Source organism: Anabrus simplex, chromosome 1 (assembly GCF_040414725.1).
Source record: "Anabrus simplex isolate iqAnaSimp1 chromosome 1, ASM4041472v1, whole genome shotgun sequence".
NCBI classification, from domain to species: Eukaryota; Metazoa; Arthropoda; class Insecta; order Orthoptera; family Tettigoniidae; genus Anabrus; species Anabrus simplex.
Window position 1 is genome coordinate 1,330,576,090 of NC_090265.1, and position 27,807 is coordinate 1,330,603,896.

At 35.7% G+C, this 27,807-nt stretch overlaps 1 protein-coding gene across 1 annotated transcript in view; it reads right to left on the reverse strand.

Moving 5' to 3' along the window:
- The window catches only part of unc80 (unc80, NALCN channel complex subunit), a 1,117,323-nt gene that overhangs the window by 122,315 nt on the left and 967,201 nt on the right, over window positions 1-27,807 (reverse strand). Inside the window, exon 57 of the mRNA XM_067137759.2 lies at window positions 11,383-11,592. Coding sequence (XP_066993860.2) covers window positions 11,383-11,592 — 210 coding nt within the window. The remainder of the gene's footprint in view (window positions 1-11,382; window positions 11,593-27,807) is intronic.

Below are 27,807 nucleotides of genomic sequence, written 5' to 3' on the forward strand. Positions count from 1 at the left end.
GCCTGTAGTAGGAGCGGGAGGGCAGGAAGTTTGAATTAGAGGAGGTGACTTCAAAAAAAGTTGCCTATTTCAGTATGGTTTATCAAGCCTTCAATTTACCTTTATCTCATACAGAAAGAGAAAAAGAATTATGATACATACAGAAGATAGCTGTTATGAATGGGTTCAGTGTTAATACCATCAATAAAATTATAAAGTAAAAAGAAAGAACAACAATATCCCAAGAGTTCAAAATACGCAAATTTCACTTTTACTAACCCAGGGATTTTCCAAATCACAAAATTATTTAAAAAACACGACTGTCAAGCCTCATTTTCGACTAAAAACAATAATGGTCATATATTTTATAACCATAATAGTGTTAACACAATAAAGAGGATTTCTTAGATTCAGGAATTTATAAACTTAAGTGGGATCAATGCTTCGTCACATATGCGGGACAAACAGGTAGGAGTTTTCAAACCAGATATCTCGAATACGTCAATGCCAACAGACACAAGAAGTATTCTGCAATGAGTGTCCATAAGGGGGATACTGGTCACCAATATACTGATATAAATAAAGACTTGACCATTTAAAAAAAAGTAAGCAAAGGGAACCTGATGAGCAATTACAAAAATATTTATATAGGTTTGGACCAGAGTATTAACACAAACAAAAATTTAAATGACATACAAGAGAACAAAAATCCGTTATATGAACAAATACCATCGTTTCTATCATCATGGAAAATTAATAATTTGAAGTCACCCCCTCTAATTCAAACTTCCTGCCCTTCTGCTCCTACTACAGGCCAAGCTATTTCTCCTTCCCCCAATAATAGCACTGTTCCCCACCCTTCCGCCATTAGACAAGTTCCGCTGGGCAAAAGAAACAACTACAACAAGCGCAGTAGCATGGCAAGAAGCAAGTCAGAGCGACGCTCAGTCTAAACCAGCTACAGGGTGTTTCATTTATGGTAAGCTTTTACGTGATACTTTTTTTTTTTGCTACGGGCTTCACGTCGCACCGACACAGATAGGTCTTATGGCGACGATGGGATAGGAAAGGCCTAGGAGTTGGAAGGAAGTGGCCATGGCCTTAATTAAGGTACAGCCCCAGCATTTGCCTGGTGTGAAAATGGGAAACCACAGAAAACCACCTTCAGGGCTGTCGACAGTGGGATTCGAACCCACGATCTCCCGGATGCAAGCTCACAGCCGCGCGCCTCTACGCACATGGCCAACTCGCCCGGTGGTGATACATTTGTGACGGAATCTCTTTTCTTAGATATCCGAGGGTTTTAAACCCATTAATTTTTATATCTCTTTCTTTCCAGACCTTGCCACGAATATGGTTGTCATGCAGCGCTGGTCTTTGCCGTATGACAGGTGGTCTCATAAAGCTTCAGGTTTCTTCTACCAGAATAGCTCAATTTGAAAGAAAATTCTACAAGTTAATGCTTTTAAATGTTCTCATATGGATTTAGTACCATTCCTTTTCCAAGGCTAGAATTTCAATCTCCCCAGTCAACACACTGAAACTACCAGATATCAAGAATGCTTGCAACATTTTTCAAGTAAGGTCATTCATATTTAACTTTGCAGAAAGATTGTTTGCAAGAAGTGTTAAACTACCTCATTAAATGTGTGTATATTTGTTCTCCATTGTTTTCTCAACAGTTCAAAAGGAACTTCCCTTTTTAAATACGGATAACAACAATGGACATTGATTCTGTATGAGACATTATGGCAGGCTTGTCATATTTCAAGTTATAACTCATTTTTTTAACATTGAAGACAACATTTTTTTTTCGTTTTTTGCAAGAAGTGAGATCAATTTCTGTAATGTATTTATATTTATATCTTTTGCGTTTCTCAAAAATGTCCCTAAAAAGGCATTGGGTTCTTCCATTTTCTTCAATTTCTGAATTTTGAGTTTTGTAATCTATCACGTGATTTTATGGCTGATGAAGTCTCAAATAGAGACAAAACATGTCCCTAAATATATTTAATATGTTTTTTAATTAAATAGTTCACTTGTAAAGTGATGTGTATTGATTGGGTGGACCAAGACCTAACATTGTTTCTTACTTTTTTACATACCACTTAGTCAAGCAGCTCGTCTCCATTCTCCCAAGTCTTCCCAGCCCAGAGTTTGCAACATTTCTGTAATGTTACTCTTTTTCGGCAATCATGCAGAACAAATCAAGCTGCTTTTCTTTGGAATTTTTCCAGTTCTTGAATCAAGTAATTCTGGTGAGGGTCCCGTACACTGGAACCCTGGGGTCTCACCAGAGACTTACATGCCCTCTCCTTTACATTCTTATGATGAAGAATAACAATTACAAGATATTAAAATCATTCCGTATTGACGGTTTTCACTTTACAAAGGAAAAAGGTTTATTACTTACTCCTATTCAATACAATATATATCCATCTTAGATGGAATAATTATTCCACAAGAGAGATCACCAACAATGCACAAAATAGTGCCCTCTTCTACCAACAAGTGGGACGCTTCTTTGGGATCTTAAGATTCTAACGAAAGCAAAATTAGCAAATGTTCAACAGCCATTCATTAAGACTGTAGCCAAAGGAGATGAAATAATTATGGAATAAATATTCCATCTAAGATGGATATACGTTGAATTGAATAGAAGGATGTTGTAAATCTTTACCTTTGTAAAGTGAAGAATAACAAGTTCTCGCTTTGCTTAAAGAAACATTTAGATACCTATATATAAATTTTTACCAGGTGTTGGATAGCAAAACTTTCCTAGGAGCAGACGTGGACAGACAACAACTTGTTGGTTATGAAATGCCATCTGAAGCTGAAGAAATTGAAGAAAGGAAAGAATGCAAAACAATGGGATCTAGACAAGTTGAAAGAAAAGAATGTGAGGGATTGTTTCAAGGAACATGTCCAAAAGGACTAAATGAAAAGGCTGAAGGAAACACAATAGAGGAAGAAATGCTAGGAATGAAGAAAAGATCAACTAAGAATCAGTGGATAACTCAGGAGATACTAGACCTGATTGATGAATGACGAAAATACAAGAATGCTAGAAATGAAGGGGGCAGAAGAGAATACAGGCGATTAAAGAATGAAATGGATAGAAAGTGCAAGCCAGCTAAGGAAGACTGGCTGAAGGAGAAGTGCAAGGATGTTGAAGGTTGTATGGTCCTAGGAAAGGTAGATGTTGCATACAGGAAAATCAAGGAAACCTTTGGAGAAAGGAAATCTAGGTGTATGAATATTAAGAGCTCAGATGGAAAGCCACTTCTAGGGAAAGAAGACAAAGCAGAAAGATGGCAGGAACATATTCAACAGTTGTATCAAGGTGAAGATGTAGATAATTTGGTTCTGGAACAAGAAGAGGCTGTTGATGCTGATGAAATGGGAGGCCCAATTTTGAGGTCAGATTTTGACAGAGCTGTGAGTGACCTCAATAGGAACAAGGCACCTGGAATTGATGACATTCCCTCTGAATTACTGACTGCCTTAGGAGAAACCAGCATGGCAAGGTTATTCCATTTAGTGTGTAAGATGTATGAGACAGGAGAAGTCCCATCTGATTTTCGGCAGAATGTAGTTATACCTATTCCCAAGAAAGCCGGTGCTGACAGGTGTGAAAACTATCGCACCATTAGTTTATTATCTCACGCCTGCAAAATTTTTACACGTATTGTTTACAGAAGAATGGAAATAAAAGTTGAAGCTGAGCTGGGAGAAGATCAATTTGGCTTCAGAAGATATGAAGAAACACGTGAAGCAATCCTGACTTTACGTCTGATCTTAGAGGATCGAATCAAGAAGGACAAGCCCACGTACATGGCATTCGTAGATCTAGAAAAAGCATTTGATAATGATGATTGGACCAAGTTATTTAAGATTCTGAAGGTGATTGGGATCAGATACCGAGAACGAAGAATTATCTACAATCTGTATAAAAATCAGTCTGCAGTGATAAGAATCGAGGGCTTTGAAAAAGAAGCAGCAATCCAGTGAGACAAGGCTGCAGTTTGTCCCCCCTCCTTTTCAATGTTTACATAGAATAGGCAGTAAAGGAAATCAAAGAGGAATTTGGAAAGGGAATCACAATCCAAGGAGAGAAAATCAAAACCTTGAGATTTGCCGATAATATTGTTATTTTATCTGAGACTGCAGAAGATCTCGAGAAGCTGCTGAATGGTATGGACGAAGTCTTGGGTAAGGAGTAGAAGATGAAAATAAATAAGTCCAAAACAAAAGTAATGGAGTGCAGTTGAACGAAGGCAGATGATGCAGAAAATATTATATTATGAAATGAAGTCTTAAAGGAAGTAGATGAATATTGTTACTTGGGTAGTAAAATAACTAACAATGGCAGAAGTAAGGAGGACATAAAATGCAGATTAGCACAAGCAAGGAAGAGCTTTCTTAAGAAAAGAAATTTGTTCACTTCAAACATTGATACATGAATTAGAAAGATGTTTAGAAGACTTTCGTGTGGAGCGTGGCATTGTATGGAAGTGAAACATGGACGATAACTAGCTCAGAACGAAAGAGAATAGAAGCTTTTGAAATGTGGTGTTACAGAAGAATGCTGAAGATGAGATGGATAGATCGAATCACAAATGAAGAGATACTGAATCGAATTGGCGAGAGGAGATCGATTTGGCTAAACTTGACGAGAAGAAGAGATAGAATGATAGGCCATATCTTAAGACACCCAGGACTTGTTCAGTTAGTTTTTGAAGGAAGTGTAGGTCGTAAGAACGGTAGGGGTAGACCAAAGTATGAATATGACAAGCAAATTAGAGCAGATGTAGGATGCAGTAGTTACGTACAAATGAAAAGGTTAGCACAGGATAGGGTGGCTTGGAGGGCTGCATCAAACCAGTCTGTGGACTGATGACTCAAACAACAACATAAATTTTAATGTCAAATACCCATGAGAAAAACATTTTTTTAAAGGAGGAGACTGCTTTAATTTTTACAGCACTTTTTAATATAAAATATTGGTAATTGGAAAACAATTTGAGATTTTATTTCTGCCACGTTTAGTGTGCTATAAAACACTACCATTGGTCATATGTTTGTTTTCCTTGTAAAATTGTATATACTGCTCAACTGATCCACACTGTCAACAACTGACTTAGTAGCATTATAGAATGTCACCATGTCCGGTTTGTTTTAGTCTCCAGTTCCAAGATCGATTGCTGCATCATGGTGCATTGTCGAGAGAACAAGAACAACTTTATTTCTCTTGTCAACATATGAAACCAATGTTAAGCAGTCTTGAAACCCAAACAATGATGACCCAACCTCTCGAGATTTAGTTCCAAGAAATTTCGGGGGAATTTGAGGTTTATTTCTTCTTAGGGTTCCAGCTAATGTTATGTTCATATAGATAGTTTTCGAGCTCAATACTAGTGAATCAATTATCTGTGGTGATGTTTCTTCCAGAACCTAATACAAGTGAAACTAGGCATTTCACTATGTCTGTTGCTTTATTGCTCATTTCAAATGGTCCCTCAGGCTGTTTCCCTGCATAAACTTTCAGGTTAACTGTGTAGTGCATTCGGGCATCGACCAAAACATATATCTTCAGACCATACTTATTCAGGTTGCTGGGATTGAACTGTCTACAGCAGCAGTATCCATGAAAACCTTCCAGTTTTTCGTCCAATGTACAGTACTCTCCAACACAATATGCTTTCTGACAGTTCCTCACAAACAAGGTAAAAATGTCTCGAATTGGTGCCAAGTTTACCTTCTCCTCCTCTCTGGTATCCTTATTGTCAAATCTTAGGCAACAGAGTATGAACCTAAAATGTCTCTTGGACATAACCAAGTGGCACTGTTCTACACCCGTCATATTGCTAGCCCAAATGTCCTTGATATTTGTGTGGGTATCTTTCTCTGCAGCATATAAGTACAGTATGCCAATTAGGGCTTTTATTTCACATATGTTGGTAGATTGAGCACCCCTTTCTCTGCAGTCGTTCGATTGAACCTCTTCAGTTTTCGCGTTTGTGCACTCCAGTATAGTAGATAAATATTGTGTCATCAAAGAATAGTTCCCAGCATTCTTTAGGGATTTTAGCAAATTTTGCAGCACCTTGTCAAGGCGATCAAAATAAGGATACCAGAGAGGAGGAGAAGGTATGATAACAAGGCACTAAAAATATGAGAAATTTACATGTTAGAAATAAAACATGCAATCTGAGACATTGGTTCATGAGGAGCCAGTATGGATTTAGAAAGAAATTTTCTTGTGAGGCACAACTGGTGGGATTTCAGCAGGACATATCAGATCAATTGGATTCAGGAGGTCAGTTAGATTGCATAGTCATAGATCTTTCCAAAGCCTTTGATAGAGTGGAACATGGAATATTATTAAAGAAATTGGAGGGAATAGGATTGGACATAAGGGTTACACGTTGGGTAAAAACATTTCTAAATTCAAGGGTTCAGAAAGTCAAAGTAGGAATTAGCGTATCGCAGGAAGAGAAAGTTTGGAAGGGAATTGCACAGGGTAGTATAATTGGTCCGTTACTTTTCTTAATATATGTAAATGATTTAGGGAACAATGTAACATCAAAAATAAGATTGTATGCAGATGACATAATTGTTTATAGGGATATAAACAACATTGAGGATTGTTCAGAATTACAAAGGGACCTTGAAAGTATCCAAAAATGGGTTGAAGAAAATAATATGAAGGTTAATGGAGGCAAATCAACGGTTACAACTTTTACAAACAGGAGCTTTAAAACTGAATTTGAATATACTTTGGATGAGGTAGTTATCCCAAGAGATGGCAAGTGCAAATACTTAGGTGTGAGATTTGAAAGTAATTTGCACTGGAAGGGTCATGTTGATGACATTGTTGGGAAAGCATACAGATCGTTACATGTCATATTGAGGCTACTTAAAGGATGCAACAAAGAATTAAAAGAAAAAAGTTATTTCAGTATGGTTCGTCCATTATTGGAATATGCAAACAGTGTTTGGGATCCTCACCAAGAATACCTAATAAAAGAAATAGATAGTGTGCAGAGGAAAGCAGCAAGATTTGTAACAGGGGATTTCAGGAGAAAGAGTAGTGTATCAGAAATGTTAAAGAAACTAGGGTGGGAAACTTTAAGTAAGAGAAGGGAGAAAACTAGACTTATGGGTTTATATAGAGCCTATACAGGAGAAGCAGCATGGGGAGATATCCGTGAGAGGCTTCAGTTGGAAAATAATTATATCGGCAGGACTGACCACAAAAATAAAATTAGAAGGAATTTTAGCAGAAGCGATTGGGGTAAATTTTTGTTCATTGGGAAGGGTGTGAAGGAGTGGAACAGTTTACCAGGGGTAGTGTTTGATCCTTTTCCAAAATCTGTACAGATATTCAAAAAGAGAATAAACAGCAACAGAGAAAATAAATGAAATGTTAGAGGGCATTCGACCAGTGCAGGTTAATGTAAATAAAGAATGTGTGTGAATAAATTAATTCCATCCCCTGGCCTAAGGAGTTTGGACAGCCAAAGTAGGGGACTGCCTGTAGGGGTGAAGTACAGTGGGGACTTCGAGGGCCCTGGGACCGCTACGGTAGCTGTGAAGGCCCTTCAGGAACTCTGAAAAATGGTGGTAAAAGGGGCTCTGGTTAAGACGCAGCAGGTCGTTATGCTACTTAGGTTCCAGAATGGAAAAAGTAAATAAATGCAATGTAAATTTTAATCTTATACCAGTTGTACAGTTCATTTGAAGTAATTCCACATACTGTATATCAGATGACTATATTTGTAAGTAGTACAGGAGATATTATAAGTAGAATTTTGTAAACAATGTAAATTTATTAAGGATGAGCTGTGTGTTTAATAGAAAAAATTGTTAGCGTAAATTATATAATATTGTATTATAGGAAAAGTTTATTTCTTGTTAATTCAATATTTAGTGCTTACCAATAATGTATTTTAGTGTGCCATTTGCCACCGAGGTAAACACCTCATTTGCAAATAAAGAGATTTTGATTTTGATTTGATAATTGCTTCAATAATATTGAAGATAATACTCCAAAACGGGAACCTACTTTGTGGCGGAGAAGTTCGCGTGGTGTCTATCAAATGCCATTGATACTTAGATAACAATGACTCACCATCACACGAGTTAGACTAACACTGGTGTGCTGGTGCATTATTATATCTGTTATCAACAGTTACTTGAAAGGTAGATGGCATTTCCAGTAAGTGGCCTTGGTAGTTTCCTTGCAACGATAGAAATAAACTATTGATGGTTATGAATTTCATGTTTTTGGTCCGTATTGAACTGAGAATAATATATAAGTAATAATGATAACAACGTAAACGTTTCCATCTTTTCAATACTAAAATATATTCACAAAATTATAAATTACACGGTACTAGTTTTGACCCATCTAGGGGTCATCATCAGCCGTATTGGAGCAAAGATCATTTTTGGCGAAATCCTAAGAATATGTTATTTTAAAGAGTAACAAGTGAAATGAGATTTTATTATGGTAATAGTTAATAATACAAGGAATATACATACTAAGAGGTTTTTAATAAAGAATAAAGTATAAATGGGGTGTTGTAAAAATTATAATCATGGAAATCAGTAAGTTCTTGTATTGAAATGAAATATGGCTTAGGAAGAGGGCTTAAGGTGGGGCTGAAGGGTGCGGGAGAAAGTGTAATTGTCTTGGAAAAGTACCTTTGATTAAATTTAGGATTGAGTTTAGGTTGGCTGCATTATTGTTTCTGAGGAAAGTGGTAAATAGATCGAAGAGTATGTTGGGTTTCTCTGAGATTTCATTGAGATTGTGACTGGCATTAAAGTATTGGTCTAGGTGTATGTAGTAATTTTCCATTATGTTGAGTAAAGGGCCCTTGTTTGCTAATACGAGGATATCCATGTCTTGTTCAAAATTGGTGAAATTATGGTTATAATCTTGCATGTGTTGGCCGATGGCTGAAAACCTGTTGTATTTTATTGCGTTAGTGTGCTCGTGGTATCTGATAATGAAGTTTCTCCCGGTTTGCCCGATGTAGGCTTTTTTACAGGTGGTACATTTGATCCTATAAACTCCTGATTTTAAAAAACTGCTGGTCTTGTTGATGTGTGAAGTATTGTATAAAACGTTCATGTTCTTATTGTTCAAATTCACACTAGAATCCGAATCAAATCAAAAAATCAACTTTCTAGATTTAACCATCACTAGAAACTCAGATTCTTTCAGTTATAAAATTTTCAGAAAACCCACTCAAACAGCCTCCACCATTCGCCAAGATTCAGCGCACCCCCAGTCCCACAAACGAGCCACATACAACAGCCTAGTTCACCGAGCCTTCAGCATACCTATGTCCAATAAAGATCTAAAAAACGAACTCAACACAATCCGCGGAATCGCAAAATTCAACGGCTTCAGCAATCATTTTATAGAAAGGATAATCAATAAACACAAACATCGCCCAAAAACTACCCTCAAAAAAGAAGTAACCAAACCTCTAACATTTTCCACCTTCACATTCAACAATGATATCTACAAGTTAACCAACATCTTTAAGAAACAAGGCGTTAAAATAGCCTTCAAAACCAACAATAAGAACATGAACGTTTTATACAATACTTCACACATCAACAAGACCAGCAGTTTTTTAAAATCAGGAGTTTATAGGATCAAATGTACCACCTGTAAAAAAGCCTACATCGGGCAAACCGGGAGAAACTTCATTATCAGGTACCACGAGCACACTAACGCAATAAAATACAACAGGTTTTCAGCCATCGGCCAACACATGCAAGATTATAACCATAATTTCACCAATATTGAACAAGACATGGACATCCTCGTATTAGCAAACAAGGGCCCTTTACTCAACATAATGGAAAATTACTACATACACCTAGACCAATACTTTAATGCCAGTCACAATCTCAATGAAATCTCAGAGAAACCCAACATACTCTTCGATCTATTTACCACTTTCCTCAGAAACAATAATGCAGCCAACCTAAACTCAATCCTAAATTTAATCAAAGGTACTTTTCCAAGACAATTACACTTTCTCCCGCACCCTTCAGCCCCACCTTAAGCCCTCTTCCTAAGCCATATTTCATTTCAATACAAGAACTTACTGATTTCCATGATTATAATTTTTACAACACCCCATTTATACTTTATTCTTTGTTAAAAACCTCTTAGTATGTATATTCCTTGTATTATTAACTATTACCATAATAACATCTCATTTCACTTGTTATTCTTTAAAATAACATTTTCTTAGGATTTCGCCAAAAATGATCTTTGCTCCAATACGGCTGATGATGACCCCTAGATGGGTCGAAACTAGTACCGTGTAATTTATAATTTTGTGAATATATTTTAGTATTGAAAAGGTTGAAACGTTTACGTTGTTATTATTATTACTTATATAGAAATAAACTAGACGCGCAACCACGCCAGGGATAAATTTGTCAAAGGAAAAATAAAAAGTATTGATTAGGTAGAACAATTTCTCTGCTTGATTTTCTTATAAATTTATTGATACGAACCATGAAGTGGATGGTTTGCAGCGGATTTGTGTCAAATTCAACCCAGTTGGTGTTATGTCTGTAACCTGGTCAAAGCACAGGTGTCTCATTAATTGAAGGTAAGACTATGTATTTATAATTTCATTTTTATGTAGTTTACCAATTTAAATGGTTTTTAATGAGGTTGGACGGGTGGGTAGCGAAAAATTGCCTATACTTCAAGTGGGTCACAAGTGCAAAGAATTTGAAGACCACTGTTCTATGGTGACTTTCCTGAAAGTGAAGTGATGATGGGATTTTCCTCTTCAGAAACCTTCAGAGAACTAGTATTCACTACATTACAGTAAGTTGGTGACCCATTATAACCTAGTATGAGATCATAAAACAGATTCAACATCAACTTACTCCTTGTGCCTACAGACTACCACAGCTGCCAATAATTGCAGATTTACTTATTATGGAACTCTGACACAACATGGCATTATGATCAAGAAAAACTGCTAAAATTATGGACACAATGAAGGCAGCATGTCATAAAATCAGCTACTATTCACCAAACATCAAGGAAGCTCTCATTTCTCTGAAAAGTAATCAAAGCTTAACATTTTCATTGTCATGTGTTTAATATCTGTTGTATTAATTAGGTCTTGAGAGATGCCATAGTATCAGGAGTTTTCTCTGACAAGGAGCCCTGTAACATACCAATGAATCTAATGATACGAGTCTGCTGGCTGGTGTACCAGGATTCAATCTTAAAAACTTCAGTGCAAAAGATGATCATCTGTCCAACTCCACATAGTTCCTTACCAATGACAGCAACATGTTATGTACCTTATAATTAGGAAGTATAAGAAAATTTTATTTAACACTCACCCAAGAAAGCTACCTGATAGAGAGACAGAGATATGTGTGTAAATTTCTTAGAATCCCAGCTGCTGTATGTCAAGCTCCCAGCTCGCATTTCCGATGCTGTCTTGATGTTTTGAGCTGTGACAGGTGCAGTTTTAGTAGCAGGTGGACACATTGCATGAAGAACCACAGTCAGTGCAAAACTGATATCTCCCTGACGCATACGAGGAGCATCTGCAACGGAATTCACAACATATTAACTGTCTTATTTAAATGATGCCAACAGATGTAAAACATCATCAATTATCACATTTCCCTTACGTCAATCTTTCCTCCTGTGTTTATAGTCATCTGTCGTGTGCATAAAACTTTATAATCTTTTTGTCTCCTATTTTGTGTGTTCCAGTTTATCCCTCACCACATCAAGATAATATTTGTCTATATTGGCCTTCTCAGTAAATAGGATACTTAATCATTACAAATTTATTGATTAGGTTGACCTTAATTAACATTTTATTTTGTAACTAGGGATACTTAAGCCCCTCATAGAGCTGAGAAGCAGATATGATCATGTTGAAGGCTGTGAAGTAATGAATGTAGAGAAACTTGAACTGATGAGAGGAGAACCTGTTCATGATGAAAGCAGTAAATGGGGATGTGGAATTTGTTCCTTTCTATCCTTTTTGTTGCTTCTTTTACCCATGTTGTACTAATCCTTTGTGTATGTTCATATCCTGCTTCCGAGTTTCCTATATTGGATATACAAGGAATATCTAAATTACTAGCCTCCGTGGCAGCGCGTCGGCCTCTCACCTCTGGATACCATGGTTCAAATCTCGGCCACTCCATGGGAGATTTGTGCTGGACAAAGTGGAGGCAGAACAGGTTTTTCTCCGGGTACTCCGGTTTTCCCTGTCATCTTTCATTCCAGCAACACTCTCCATTCACATTTCATAGTATCTATCAGTCATTAATAAATCACTTTGGGAGTGGCGACCCCATCGCACTAATAGCCTATATCTGCTTCATTCATTACATCCCTGACCCGGTCAATGACTGGAAAACAGATTGTAGGTTTTCATTTTCATCTAAATTACTATTACATACCCAGGCTAGTAGGGGTACCAATTATATAACATTTTGAACTGAAACCCATGTCCAGAAATGTACCATTTCCATCCTACAAACAAAACACCACCACACATTTAAATGTCCTGCACCTGCTACGTTATTATTTGTGCTGGATTATTTCCTGTGGGTTCACATGAAGAGTCAGATTTACGAGACCCTGGTGGAGTAAAAGGGAGATCTGCTGGTGCGGTTTATGGCAGGGGCAGATGTTCAACTACCAGGTGTTTGTGAGTAGGTACAATGTTTGTATCGAAGTGGGTGGTCACTACATTGAGCCGTTCTTGTAAGTGGATGCAGAAGCACATCAGCAACAATGAAATACATTCTTTGCTTATTAATGCAGCAGACCTGGGACATTTAAATATGTGGGGGTGTTTTGATTTTTGTGTGGAAATGATACGTTTTTTGGATATGCATTCATATACAAAATTTTATCTACTCAGACCCTCCTACAGGCCCTAGAAGTGTGTAACAGGAATTTAGATACACCCACTATATTGATATAAACTGAAAATAGGTTAATTTGTTACAATATTGACAATGTCAGTGTCAATGTTATCAGTGTGAAAGGGTGAACTAAAGACTTTTAGATACTGAAGAACAGTCTTCATTGGTTCATTTTGGGTATTAATTCATCATCATCATCAATGTTCCACTCCAATTGCCCGGGTGTGGTTTACAAGCCTCCTCCACTCCTTTCTGTCCTTCCACTTTTCCTGCTCCATTACTTCCTCCACATCCAATCCAGCTTCTCTAATGTCCTTCCAATTAATTATTATGTATATATTATGCTCAGTTGTGTTCAAACTGCTAGCAATTTCTCCCCCCCTCCCCCTCCTTTCCCCAGTATAATTGAGTTTATTATGATTAAGATAAGATGTACTGGTATATGCTTTAAGATTCCCTACTTCCCATAACAGTAATAGCTGTTATGCAGTTGCTATTGTATATAATTTGAGAATCTTGACAATATTTAATAGACTGAAGGCATATATTTCTAGTTTCAGATCTCTGCACTATGCTGTTACAAGATCTTTCAGAGAGGTCAGAAAATGTACTGTACCATATGTCCTTAAAAGACAAACTGTCACCAGATGATAATTTTTAAAGCTAGAATCCAACCTTAAGACTGCCAATGTGGCTTAAACATATTCTGTACTGATTTCTCAATTTATAGTAAAAAAAATTAAATTTTATTTCGTACCATTCTTCAGCCAAAAATTTGCTGAGAAACAACAACAATAATAATACAAAGAGTATAATTTAAGACTTTGCACTTGTGTTCACAGGACACAGGAATCCCCAAACGAGTGCCTTATGGCTTGTGTCAAGCTTGGCGTGATAAGAAGTCTTGTCAGCTGACGCAACAGTTTGCTAGTAACTATTGGACTTTTAAGTTGTGTTATGAGGTTATTATCGCTATAGTTAAGTACACTACAGTGCAGAGAATATTTTTGGTCAAGTGTTATTTGCACAAGGAGAAGAAACCAGTTCAAAGGTGCCTTCAAAAATTCTGCACACAATTTCAGAGTTCTACAGTATCATCAAATGTTACATGCAACAACATGTTCACAAGTGGTGAAGTTCTGGTTCTGTAACTAATAAGAAAAAACAGTGAAGGAGAACAGCTCTCACACAGGAGGGGTTACAAAGTACACAGGCAAGGCTGCAAGGCAGTCCACATAAGTAGCTTTGAAGAGTAATTCAGGAAACTGGTACTACACATTCATCAGCATGTAATGCACCAAAATTATTACATCTATGATCTTACTGGATGCATTCAGTTCATACATACAGACTACAGATTTCATTGCGAGAATAAGATTTTACGATTGATTAATGAATAGTATCCATGATGGTATCGCGGATCCAAACTTTCTTTTTATGAGTAACAAAGCATGGTTTCATTTGAGTGAATACATCAATTCACAGAACAATAGGATCCGGGATACAGTGAACCTGCACATTTTACAGCCAAGACCTTTGCACAATGTGAAGGTGAGTGTATGGTGCATTATTAATGCCTGATGAATTATCTGGATGAATTATCAGTCCAATACTTTTTCAGGACATGATTACGTCCAACCGTTATATTCACAACATTCTCAAACTATTTTTTGCTGAACTGACTGAAGGAGAAAATAGGTACGGTTATTTCCAGGATGGTGCGACGGCCCATGCAATGCATAGCTCTACGCAATGGTTGCAGGAAGTGTTTGATGATGATCAGATCATCAGTAATGGCCCCATTATTCACCTGATTTAAGCACCTGCAACTTTTATCTAGGGGAAATCTCAAATGTTTGTTGGAATAATCCTTGAACTGCAGAAGAATTAACAAACAAAATTAGGAACACTGCATACTCTATCATTGTCCATTAACTGCAAAGCGTGTTTCAAAATCTCAATACAAGATGTGAAGATTGCATCGCAGCTCAAGGAGATCACTTTCAACAACTTCTGTAAATACCAGGGAGTTCAGCTTCATTTACAAGTTTGCTTTATTTATTTATTTATTTATTTATTACTATCAGTTACCTGCAGCTTAGCTCGCGTGGATTTTGTAATTTGATAAAGGTAATCATTCCTCGGTACTGTACCAAGACATTATCTGAAAATCCCTAAAGTAAAAAACTCACTGAAAAATTCAGTTTTATTTACCCCAGAAACTCTTTGTGAAACACGTTTGTGGCATTGCCTTTTGGGGCTAAGATTATCATGCAACATAGAACTGTACATGTGAGAAACAGTCTTTCCTCGAGTTGAAAAGAAATGTGTTTCTTTAATTTTAAGGAGATTCCAAATACCAATTTACACATCTGTAACATCTTCAGTTTTTGAGATATAAGTATATCCATAAAAAGAATTCAACCTCTTTATCAGTCCTTCCCCCCAACCACCACCTCAATGGATTTCCTGAAAACAAAACTGTACATGTTTCTGTACTATTTACAAGAGATTCCAAATACCAAATTACAAGTCTGTAACTTCTTCAGTTTTTGAGATATAAGCATCCTAATAAAAAATTATTTAACTCTTTTTCACTTCTTTTCACCCCCTTTACGTGCCTTTTCTGAAAAAAAAAATCCTGTATTTTTAAGGGACTTCAAAAGTACCAAGTTTCATGTCTGTAACATGTTACGTTTTTAACATATACTTTAGATACACTGCTTTTAACATTCTTTTCAGCACCTTAAGTGAATTTTTTAAAAACAAAAATGCATGTTTCTTTATTTTTAAAGGAGATTCCAAATACCAATTTTTCACGGCTGTAACAACTTAAGTCTTTGAGATATAAGTACCCTCATACAAAGAAATCAACAAAATTTCCAGTTCATACACCCCTTAAATGGATTTTTGAAAACAAAAGAATATGTGTTTCTTTACATTGAAAGGAGTTTCCAAATACAAATTTCATGTCTGAAACATCTTTACAGTTTTTCTGATATAAGTATCCTCATAAAAATAATTCAACTCCTTTTTCACCCCAGCCCCATTAGATTGATCCTCTTAAAAATGCATGTTTCTTTATTTTTAAAGGAGATTTCAAATACCAATATTCACTGCTGTAACAACTTTAGTTTTTGAGATATAAGTATCCTCATGCAAAGAATTCAACTAAATTTTCAATTCATTCATTCATTCACCGGGGATCTTAAGTGGATTTTCAAAAACAAAAGAATACATGTTTCTTTACTTTGAAAGAAGATTCCAAATACAAATTTTCATTTCTGTAACATCTTCAGTTTTTGAGATATAAGACACATCATAAAAAAATAATTCAACTCTTTTTTCACTTACTTTCAACCCCGTTGCCAACGGCCGTAGCCGTGTTGAAACACCGGATCCCGTGAGATCTCCGAAGTTAAGCAACATTGGGCATGGTCAGGAGTTGGATGGGTTGCCACGTGCTGTTGGTGGGGGGTAAGGGAATGGAGGAGCAGAAAGGAACTGGCCACCCTACCGCACGTAAACTCTGGCTCAGGAACACCTCTGCGGAGGTTCGGACCTGCCTTCGGGCAGAATAACCCTTACCTTACCTTCACCCCTGTTCAGTGCCTTTTCTGTAAACAAAAGGGTACATGCTCCTGCATTTTTAAAGGACTTTCCAAATACCAAGTTTCTTATCTGTAACATGTTAGTTTTGACATATACTGTAGATATATTGATACTGATTTAAAAAATTCACCCGCTTTTTCGATTTTTTCAGCCGCTTAAGTGGATTTTCCAAAAACAAAAAGTACGTGTTTCATTATTTTTAAAGGAGATTCGAAATACCAGTTTTTATGTCTGTACATCTGTAACACCTTCAGTTTTTGAGATATATGTATCCTCATAAAAATAATTCAACTTCTTCTTCACTTCTTTCCACCCTTCTCCCCCCTTAAGTAGACTTTCCAAAAATACGTGTAACTTTATTTTTAAAGGAGATTCCAAGTACCAATTAACACATTTGTAACATCTTTAGTTTTTGAGATGTAAGTATCCTCATAAAAAGAATTCAACTCCTTTTTTTCACCACACTTCCCCCTGCCTGTTCAGTTGATTCACCCCAAAAGTTTGTGTTTCTTTATTTTCAAAGGATATTCGAAATACAAATTTTCACGTCTTTAACATCTCTTGTTTTTGAGATACAAGTATCCTAATATACAAAGAATTCAACTAATTTTTCAATTCATTCACCCCACTTAAGTGGATTTTCCGAAGACAAAAAAACATGTGTTTCTTTATGTACCAGGAAGGCAAAGGCCTTGGCACATACGAGTTATAAATCTTTATTCATGAGTGAACTGTGAATTTGCAATGCACAAACAGCTGTGCGAGAGAATGTTCTTGTTCTCACTGCACTGTGCGAGGGAGACTGCATTAGTGGAGCAAGGTCAAGTGACGTCAGCACTGCCTGTTGCTCACCTCCCCTTGGAATTCTCTCGAAACCATTTTTAAGCTTGTCAACGACTGGATCAATAAATATGAGACCAACACTAAATTGTAGCCCATGTTTTAAAAGTAAAAACCTGCAAATTTGAGATTAATCCATCCAGTGGTTTCCAAGATAAAACAAGTTGAAGTTTGGGAAGTATTATCACCCCTTCGTCACCTGACTCAGAGCGCTGCTCGCAGTCGGATATAAATAGGTCAACGAACCGAGAGTATAGCCAGTGTGTTCTATGATTATGACAGAATGACAGTATGCTCCGTCGTGTTCCGCGAAGACGTAGAAGTTACACTCGAGCACTTTGAAATTGTGCAAAGATGTTGCAAGTAAAGTTTCTACCACGTCGTGACAAATGAAATGTTGATGGTTATGAATTTCATGTTTTTGGTCCGTATTGAACAATATATAAAAGTCCACAATATCGTTAACTGTTAAATGAAATACTTAAATCTCCAATTACACTTCAATTCACAACTTCTATGGTAACTTCACTCGGTTAACACACTCCTAAATATTATATAATGATGATTTAGTCTGGGGTCGAAACTAGTACCGTATAATTTTGTAATTTTGTGAATATATTGTATTGAAAAGGTGGAAACATTTAAGTTATTATTATTATTACTTAAATGAAATGTTATAAAATTTTTTCAGACTAAATCATCATTATATAATATTTAGGAGTGTGTTAACCGAGTGAAGTTACCATAGAAGTTGTGAATTGAAGTGTAATTGGAGATTTAAGTATTTCATTTAACAGTTAACGATATTGTGGACTTTTTCATTTTCACGTAATTTTGAACTTTGTCATTGAGTGTGACAGTATTCTAAGACACCACGTGTGATAAACTACTAATTTATGACCATTTAAATGATTCTGAGATGCATTTCTCCTACACTAGTACAATTGTGAACTGTGTGAGATACTATTCCACTAAACATTCACCAAATAACAGGGCTAAATATGACTATATTTTTCGTGTATTTTCTCGAACTTTCGATCACTACTACGAGAAACTAACTGAATATTAAAAACTTTTTATGGCAATATTAGGTCGTATGGACTCATGTTATGCAAATTCAGTCATAAAATCTTCTTCATCTATGAAACATTATTATTCCAGAGACTGTTGTAGAGACTGTTATTAATGACATTTTTTCAAGTGTTTCATGAAATGTGATGATTATTCTACGGTCGAACCTAAGACATTATCAGTGATTATTGTGAACTGTGACAGTGTTCAATCCTTTTTCTATAAACTGTGTGTATGAAAAACTTTGTTTTCCATTTTGAAAACGACTGTAGGTCATTACTTCATTGACTTGACTTACGAATCATACTGTGGCATAGACAGTGGTATTCTAAGTCACGTATTCAACATTATAAAACAAAAGTGCGAAGACGAACTGTGCATTGAGATTTGTGTCAGTGTATAATACCAATCTAAATGATGATTGAGAGCTCTATAGTATATTATTTTGTGCCAATTGAACTTTCCGTGTTCCGACATTATCTTTAAAAGAACATCAGAAATCTTGGCATAGTGTTGTGGGATTCTGCTGCATAGAACGTCATTTCCAGCATGGGATTAACGTGGTTTCTTTGATCATGGTCCCATCAAGGGATGTCGATGAGGGATAATAACGTGGCACCTTCATTGAACGGACTTGTCAAGCTGCTGGTGCTGAGTTCGAGCCTTGGCTGCACACAGCAGAAAGTTCCAGTAACCAAGCCGCAGGACAGTACGTCATCAACCCTTATAAGCAGACTCCAGGTGAATTTCTTATATTTTAAGTGAGTAATTCCACTTAGACACTAACTAACTTTTAACAAAGCACTCAGTTAATCATAGTGCTCCACCAACAGAAAAGTGCTTCATGTGAATTTCAGTTTGCTATTCATAATAATTCAGGAAGGCTTCGTGTCTTGCTTTTGAACTATAAATTCTTCTTTAAAATCTTTTATAACTTGAGGTAATTTCACGTAGATGAACTCTAGGGTCTGCAAGTGCACTATTTTATTTTTTATAAAATCAACTTAGATGAACTGTAGGAGTATACTGCAAGTGTTTGAAAACTTTTATTTCAAGTGTGTGTTAATATTACGTTTAAAAATATTAGAAAGACTGTAGGTTTGCATCACAAGTGATGGACTTAATGAAATTCTATGTGCATAGTGTTATTTTGGTATTTAAATCCATTTAAGAGATCTTAGATGAACTGTAGGGTGTTTACGATCTCCAGAAAGTGATATTTCTTTTGGACATTTTTTCAAGTGGATGTCTCAGAATACAACAGCACCAATATTTTATTCTTGCATTCTTGAAAACATTGACTGAAAATTTAATTTTGATGATTCAACTGCAGAGGGATTTTACATGAGTATTTTTAATAAATATTCTCAAAAGATTTTACCATCTATTATTCGCCCTGCGAAACTATCCATCTCTGTACCTGCTCCAATAAGTAACCGAACACTACCTGAGATCCTTCCCATGCTCCAGCCACACAAACATTTCCTGGTACATGTACTTTGAAAGAAGATTCCAAATACAAATGTTCATGTCTATAACATCCTTAGTTTTTGAGATATAAGTATCTTCATAAAAAGAATTCAACTCATATTTCCCCCCACCCCCACCCGCTAAGTTGATTTCCTCTCACCCTAAAAAAAGTGTGCTTCTTTAATTTTAAAGGAGATTCAAAATACCAATTTTCATGTCTGTAACCTTCAGTTTTTGAGATATAAGTTTCTCCATAAAAAGAACTCAATTTTTTTCACTTCCTTTCACACTCCCCCTTAAGTGAATTTTCTGAAAACAAAAAAAATGTGTTTCTCTACGTATAAAGGAGCTTCCAAATACCAGTTATCATGACCGTAACATCTTCCGTTTTTGAGATATATGTATCCTCGTAAAAATATTCAACTCCGAATTCCCCCCTTTTTCCAACAAATTGATTTCCTCCAAACAACGTGTGTTTCTTTGTTCTTAAAGGAGATTCCAAACACCAATTTTCACATTTGTAACATCTTTTTCTTAGGTATATTAATTCTCATACAAATAATTCAACTATTTTTTTAATTCTCGCCCCCCCCCCCACAAGAGGATTTTTTGAAAACAAAAATATGCATTTCTTTATTATTAAAAGATATTCAAAATACCAATTTTCGCGTCTGTAAGATGTTCATTTCTTGAGTTATACTGTAGATATGCTCATTTAAAAAATTCACCCCCCCCCTTTTCAATTCCCCTTAAGTGGATTTTCCAAAAACAAATGACCTATGTTTCTTTATTTTACAGGAGATTCCAAATACCAATTTTCAATTCTGTAATATATTACATGCCTGAGATAATTTGCAGATATTAGTCCTTTTTTAAATTTACCCCATTTTTCACTCCTGTTCACCATCTATTCATTGGATATCCAAAAATACAACAATACGTGTTTCGTTATTGTCAAAGGAGATTCCAAATACCAATTTTCATGTCTGTAACATCTTTAGTTTTTGAGATATAAGTATCCTCATAAAAGGTATTCAACCCCCTTTCTCCCTTTTTTCACCCCCCCCCCCCAATGGGATTTTGCAAAAACAAAAAAATATGCTTTTTTTAATTTTTAAAGGAGATTCCAAATACTGATTTTTACGTCAGAAAACTTTTAAGTTTTTGAGATATAGATATCCTCATTTTAAAAATTCACTGCCCTTTTCACCCAATTAATGAAGCAATATTAAAAAATCCTCCCTTAGTGAGCACCTACACCCTAATATAAATGTATCCCCAAAATTTCACTTCTTTATGTCCAGTAGTTTTGGCTCGGCGGTCGGTCGGTCGGTCAGTCAGTCAGATGAGCATATATATGGCTGGCAAATTCAGTTTTGTTTAGTTTCTATAGGTGTAAACATGCTGCTTCTTTGAGATGATTATGTCCGCTCATCATTGCGGGCACTGCGCTTGCTCTCAGTGCTCCTCCGCACTCCTATGCATCGGTACTTCGCTCTGAAGTCCTAAATTATACTCCCTAGAAGAAGAAAACATCAGCTAAAACTGGATGTCAGAATCACAGAATTTTACTTTTTCTTTACAAATGGCTTTATGTTGCACTGACAGAGATAGGTCTTATGGCAGAGGTGGTGGGATAGGATAAGGGCTAGGAAGGGGAAGGAAGTGGTCATGGCCTCATTTAAGGTACAGCCCCAGCATTTGCCTGGTGTGAAAATGGGAAATGATGAGAAACTATCTTCAGTGCTGCTGATATCTCCCGAATGCAAGCTCACAGCTGTGCACCCCCCACTGTACGACCAAATTGCTTGATGGTAATTTGCTCTAAATGGGAGTTTGTTAATATGTCAGTAAATCTTCTGACATGAGTCATTAATTTAAGCACTCCTAAATGTCAATCAACTGTATAGGGATTAGATCCTACTACTTTGAGCATAGGTTGGAAGCAATTAACTTTTATACAACTAGCATATCAAAGAGAACTGACATAAACATACAGTTATTCCATGAAAGTGTCCCTAGTATTGATTTTGTACAGATTTTAAAACAAAAGTTTGATAAACATTGAAGGCAATATAGTGGTCTGAGTTAGAGTAGTAGTAGTAGTAGTAGTAGTAGTAGTAGTAGTCAGACTCCTTGGCTGAATGGTCAGCATACTGCCCTTTGGTTCAGAGGGTCTCGGATTCGATTCCCAGGCGGGCCAGGGATTTTAATCACTTCTGATTAATTCTTCTGGCTTGGGGACTGGGTGTTTGTGTCTGTACAACACTCTCCTCTTCATACTCAAATAACACCACACTACCAACCACCACAGAAACACACAATAGCAATTACATCCCTCCATACTGGGTTGGCATTTGGAAGGGCATCTGGCTGTGAAACAGGCCCAAATCCACATGTGCAATGCAGTTTGCACCCACAGGTCAAAATATGTGGGAAAAGTGGTAGAAAAACAACAACAAAACAACAACAACAACAACAACAATAATAATAATAATAATAATAATAATAATAATAATAATAATAATAATAATAATACACCACTGAAATGTAGCCTTTAAGGAAGAACAATATCAGCAGGGTAGAGGTAGCAGGGATGAGGATGTTTCGATAGATGTGTGGTGTCATCAGAAAACATTGCCTCTGAAATGACCACTCTGAAAACTACCAACATTGGGTCAAAGGTTCAAGACGCAAGATTAAGGTGGTTTCGTGATCCAATGTAGAAGGATTACACACATGCAAGTCAAGGGGAAGAGGAAGCAACCGGAACAAGTGGATCCAGCTAACATCTGACTGGACAATTACCAACAATACTCATAAATCCTCCCAAGGGTAGAACAATGTACCAACGGAAACATTAATCTGACAAGAATGGCACAAAATTCCAAGAAACATTTTATCAGATGAGCACCTGACTAATGAATGATACTGACAACATGTTCCAACACACACGTTTTTTAAACTATCAAACTAATGATTCATCCATACAGTTGGAGAAGTTCCAATTTACGCTTTCGTCAATTTCTAGTCAATGTGAACACATTAATAATAATAATAAATATTATTATTATTATTATTATTATTATTATTATTATTATTATTATTATTATTCCACCTGCAGTTACCACTGGGTGGATTGAGTAGCTCAGTGGTTGCTGTTGCCGGTTACATTATTAACTGAACGTTATTGTCGAGGGTAATTTGTTACGTTATTAACTGAACGTTATTGTCGAGGGTCGACAAATTACCCTCACCATCGTCCAATGATTCAACTGTCACACTTCTGTTTCGACTAGAATGTCAATCAACCCACATTCTTAACAACATTGTAGCACTGCATCAAATTGAGATGGTCCAAAAAGGTCCTATTTAAACATCGTTCTTCAACCGTCAACTTCAACTTTGTATTTTTTGATCAAACTGAACCACATCACCATATGCCATTGATTTTCGACTCTTTCTCTTGTAAACGAATAATTGCTGGTCACTTGACCATCTTTCATTATTATTTTATTCTACATTATTTATTAAATACGATTTTTATCGCCATTTTCGTTGTAACCGCTGGTCGGCCAACATAATTTTTAGCAATCCTATCACTCAGTCATAACAGACTGTTGCTTTGTTCATTTTAATTTTAATAGAAGCCTTCTAATGTTAATATTACTACTACTTTCACCAATTGTATATTTCCTCACTAAAACCAACTTCATTACAAGTCTTTTAACATATCTTAATTTTAGTTCAAGTCTCTCCAAAGTTTAAAAAAAAAAATCTGTTTTATTCCATGTATATGTAAATCAGGTGCTGATTCTATTTCAAGGTTAAGATAATGGCTGATGATGCCTAAATTCAAGGTGAAACATGTATCATTTTAGTTAACATGCCAAAGTAAATTCAACTAAGACATGACTTATTGTATTGATTAGGTGGTGAAATAAATAAATGAACTTATTGTTATTATTCCAATCAAATATCATCAATACGGATCAAGAATGATATTTATCACATGTAATTCAAATTCTTGCTATACAAGAAACTCGATATGCAGATGAAAATCAGATGGAATCAGGGAACTACAGAATGTATAAAGGGAAGCCAGCAATATCCTTCCCCAAAACTCCATTGAAGTTCGGCACAGCCTTTGCAGTCAAGAAAAAAATCCATACCAATTGTGTATTTAATTTCACGTCTCCTTCTGAAAGAATCTCACTCCTTTCGATAAAATCGGGAAACAAAGAGTACACATTATTCAATGCCCATGCTCGCACAAATAATCACAATTGTAAAGATCCACGTAAAGTAGATGAATTCTTGGAACTGCTGGAGGAAGTTTCAAATAAGATAACAAAACACCAGGTCAAAATACTGTTAGGAGACTTCAATGCAAGAATTGGTAAAGAAAAGAAATTTAGGAGCATAGTAGGATTATATCCAGCACATAGCAGAACAAACAGAAATGGAGAAAGATTAATAGACTTCTGCAAGATAGCTAAAACTAATGTCAACACACTTCTTGGCCCTCCTCGGAAATAAAATGACCTGGAGATCCCCCAATCAATATCTAGGCAAATTTCAAATTGATCATGTAGCCATCACTAGGCAAAACCAAAAAGAAGTCACGAATGTTAAAGTCAAAAAAGGAATTATAGATTCAGATCATTATTTGTCCTTAGTAAAAGTGAAGTTTCAGCCTAACAGGTCAAAAATGAAAACATTGAACACGCCAAAAATTGACCCAGAATTTTTCAAATTAAATTCCGATAGTTTCCTTGCAAATTTACCATCAAATGTCCCCTCAGACTGGAATAATCTAAAAAAAATATATTTTTTTAGCTATTTGTTTGGGGCGTCGACCTATAGAGATCTTTTGTCCCTACTTGCACCATATGATATGAACCTGTGTGTAATTGGAATTGCAGAAGTGTAGAGTGTTGAATGTGAGGAAAGGAACGTTAAGGACGACACAAACACCCAGTCCCCAGGCCAGGGATATTAATCATTTACAAATAAAAACCCCTGACCCAGCCGGGAATCAAACCCGGGACCACCCGGTGACAGGCGGATGCATTGCCCCCTACACCGAGGGGCCGGACATCTAAAAAATATAGCATGCAAGGCATCCCAGATAATTGACACACTGCCTAGAAAATGGAAACACAATGGTGGAATGACACATGTGACAAAGCAATAGAAAGAACTAAGAATTAGAACATGGCAAATATGGAACTCTCATAAATCTGAAATCAAATGGCAAGTATTCCTTAAAGTACAGAAGGAAACATCCAAAATTGTTAGAGCAGAAATTTGAAAAAAAAAAGACCAAACCCATCTGAAGGAAATAGACCAAGACTTTCAGAGAAACAACTATAGAAACTACTACAAGAATTTTAAAGAATAACTCCAAAATTACCAAGCACCCAGTCTTTGCTTCAAACGTCCAGACAGATCACCAGAAAAAAATAACAAAGAAAACTGCAAACATCTTGCAGACTACTTTAAAAGTCTATTAAATTGCAAAAGTCCACAAAACCACTTAACCTTTGAGAAACCTACACCAAATCCAGACTCAGAATCTCCCACTCTAGAAGAAATCAAGCAAATAATTCAAGAACTGAAAGATAATACAGAACCAGGAGAAGATGGGATAATTGCTGAAATGTTGAAAACAGGTGGTGAGAAAATGGCTTATGCAATTCAAGAAATCATACAGAACATTTGGAATGCTGAAAGAATTCCAGAAGACCGGAAATGTGAACTAATTCACCCACTCCACAAGAAAAGTGATAAATCAGATATAAACAATTACAGAGGGATTTCCTTACAATCAGTCGTCTACAAAATTTTCTGTAAAGCCCTCTTGAATAAATTAGAAAAACAAACCGACCACCTCATTGGAGAATATCAGGCAGGGTTTCGAAAAGGAAGATCATGCCCAGAACAAATCTTAAACCTAAAAACTATTTTACAAATACATAAAACAAACAAACAATAATTACCTTTGTTGACTTCAAAAGCTTATGATTCAATAGACCGACAGACTCTATTCCACATACTTGAGGAATTTCAAGTCGACAGGAAAACAAGGGAACTGGTCAAGCAAACACTAACAGGCAAAACAGCAAAAGTTAAATTTTTAGGAGAAATTTCAGAGCCATTCAAAATTACAACAGGGTTCAGACAAGGCAATGGATTATCACCACTACCATTCAATCTAGTTCTAGAGAAAGTGGTTCAAGAATGGAAAAATGAAACTAAAGGGATCAATATTGGTAGACTTCTCAAAAACAAAATTCACTTTGATTGCCTTGCCTTTGCAGATGTCTTAGCAATACTCTCCAACAACAAACAAGAAGCACTCCAGTCCATAGAAAAACTTCATGAAAGAGCGGCAAGAACAGGTCTGAAAATTTCATATGAAGAAACAAAGTATACGGAAGGAACAAAATCAGGATTTAACAACTGTCCTCTAATCACTAGATATGGGAAAATCTCCCAAGTAGATAAATTCAAATACCTAAGACAAAATTATGCAACCAAATGGGTTAAATCAGCAAGCAAACAAAGAAAGAATTACAAAATTATAAAAAGCATACAAAATTGTCTGGAGCAGACACAAAAAAAAATCGATACCCAAAAACACAAAATTATGACACTACAACACAGCTGTCAAACCAGAAGGCATTTATGCATCAGAAACTCTGATAATTGGTGGCAGATCACTAATTAAAAACATAAAAATCAAGAGAAAATTCTAGAACCTAAATGTGACAATGGTTTTGGATGAAAAGTAAAACACAGGAAATCTAACAAGTAACAGAAAAAAATCACAGACACCATTAGAAAAAGAAGTTTAAATTCTATGGTCACCTGATCAGGATGGATAACAATAGGCTAACAAAGAAAATACTAAATCTCACAGTATCTCTAAAAAATTGCAACAACTGGTTTACAGAAATAAACAAAGATCTTCAGGAAATTGGTATAAATGAAAAAATCTTGCAAGACAGAAAAAATTCAGAAAACACATAAACAAACACAAATTTGCTGATCAACCTAAAAGACAGGCTACAGGATGGATGGAAGAACACAAAAAGAAGCAGAAAAAAGGAGATGTGGAGAAAATAACCAACGCGATGCAGAAAAGGAGGATTACCTTTTATGGATACATGGCCTGAATGAAGTTAACATGGTTGACCAACTGCATTTTCACTTTCCTCCAAGAGAAAAAGGCAAAGGGGGCATGGTTCAGTGAGGTACAGAAAGATCTGCACGAGATTGAGATCTCATTTGAAGATATCCAGGAGCGTGACCCACTTAAGAAAAACCTCCAAGAACATCAGTTTCCAACCAAAGCCAAAGATGAAAACTAGAAAGACATGGACGAAAGAGCGAAAGGAGTAACACCGTCTATGAATGAAGGAATACTGGACCAACATTAAAGCTTGAGAAACAGTTGAAATGGCGTGGTCCTTAGTTGGCCGAAACAAAATATTATAATAATAATAATAATAATAATAATAATAATAATAATAATAATAATAATAATAATAATAATAATAATAATAATAATAATAATAATAATAATAATAATAATAATAATAATAATAATAATAATAATAATAATAATAATAATAATAATAATAATAATAATAATAATAATAATAATAATAATAATAATAATAATAATAATAATAATAATAATAATAATAATAATAATAATAATAATAATAATAATAATAATAATAATAATAATAATAATAACAATAACAATAATAATAATAATAATAATAATAATAATAATAATAATAATAATAATAATAATAATAATAATAATAATAATAATAATAATAATAATAATAATAATAATAATAA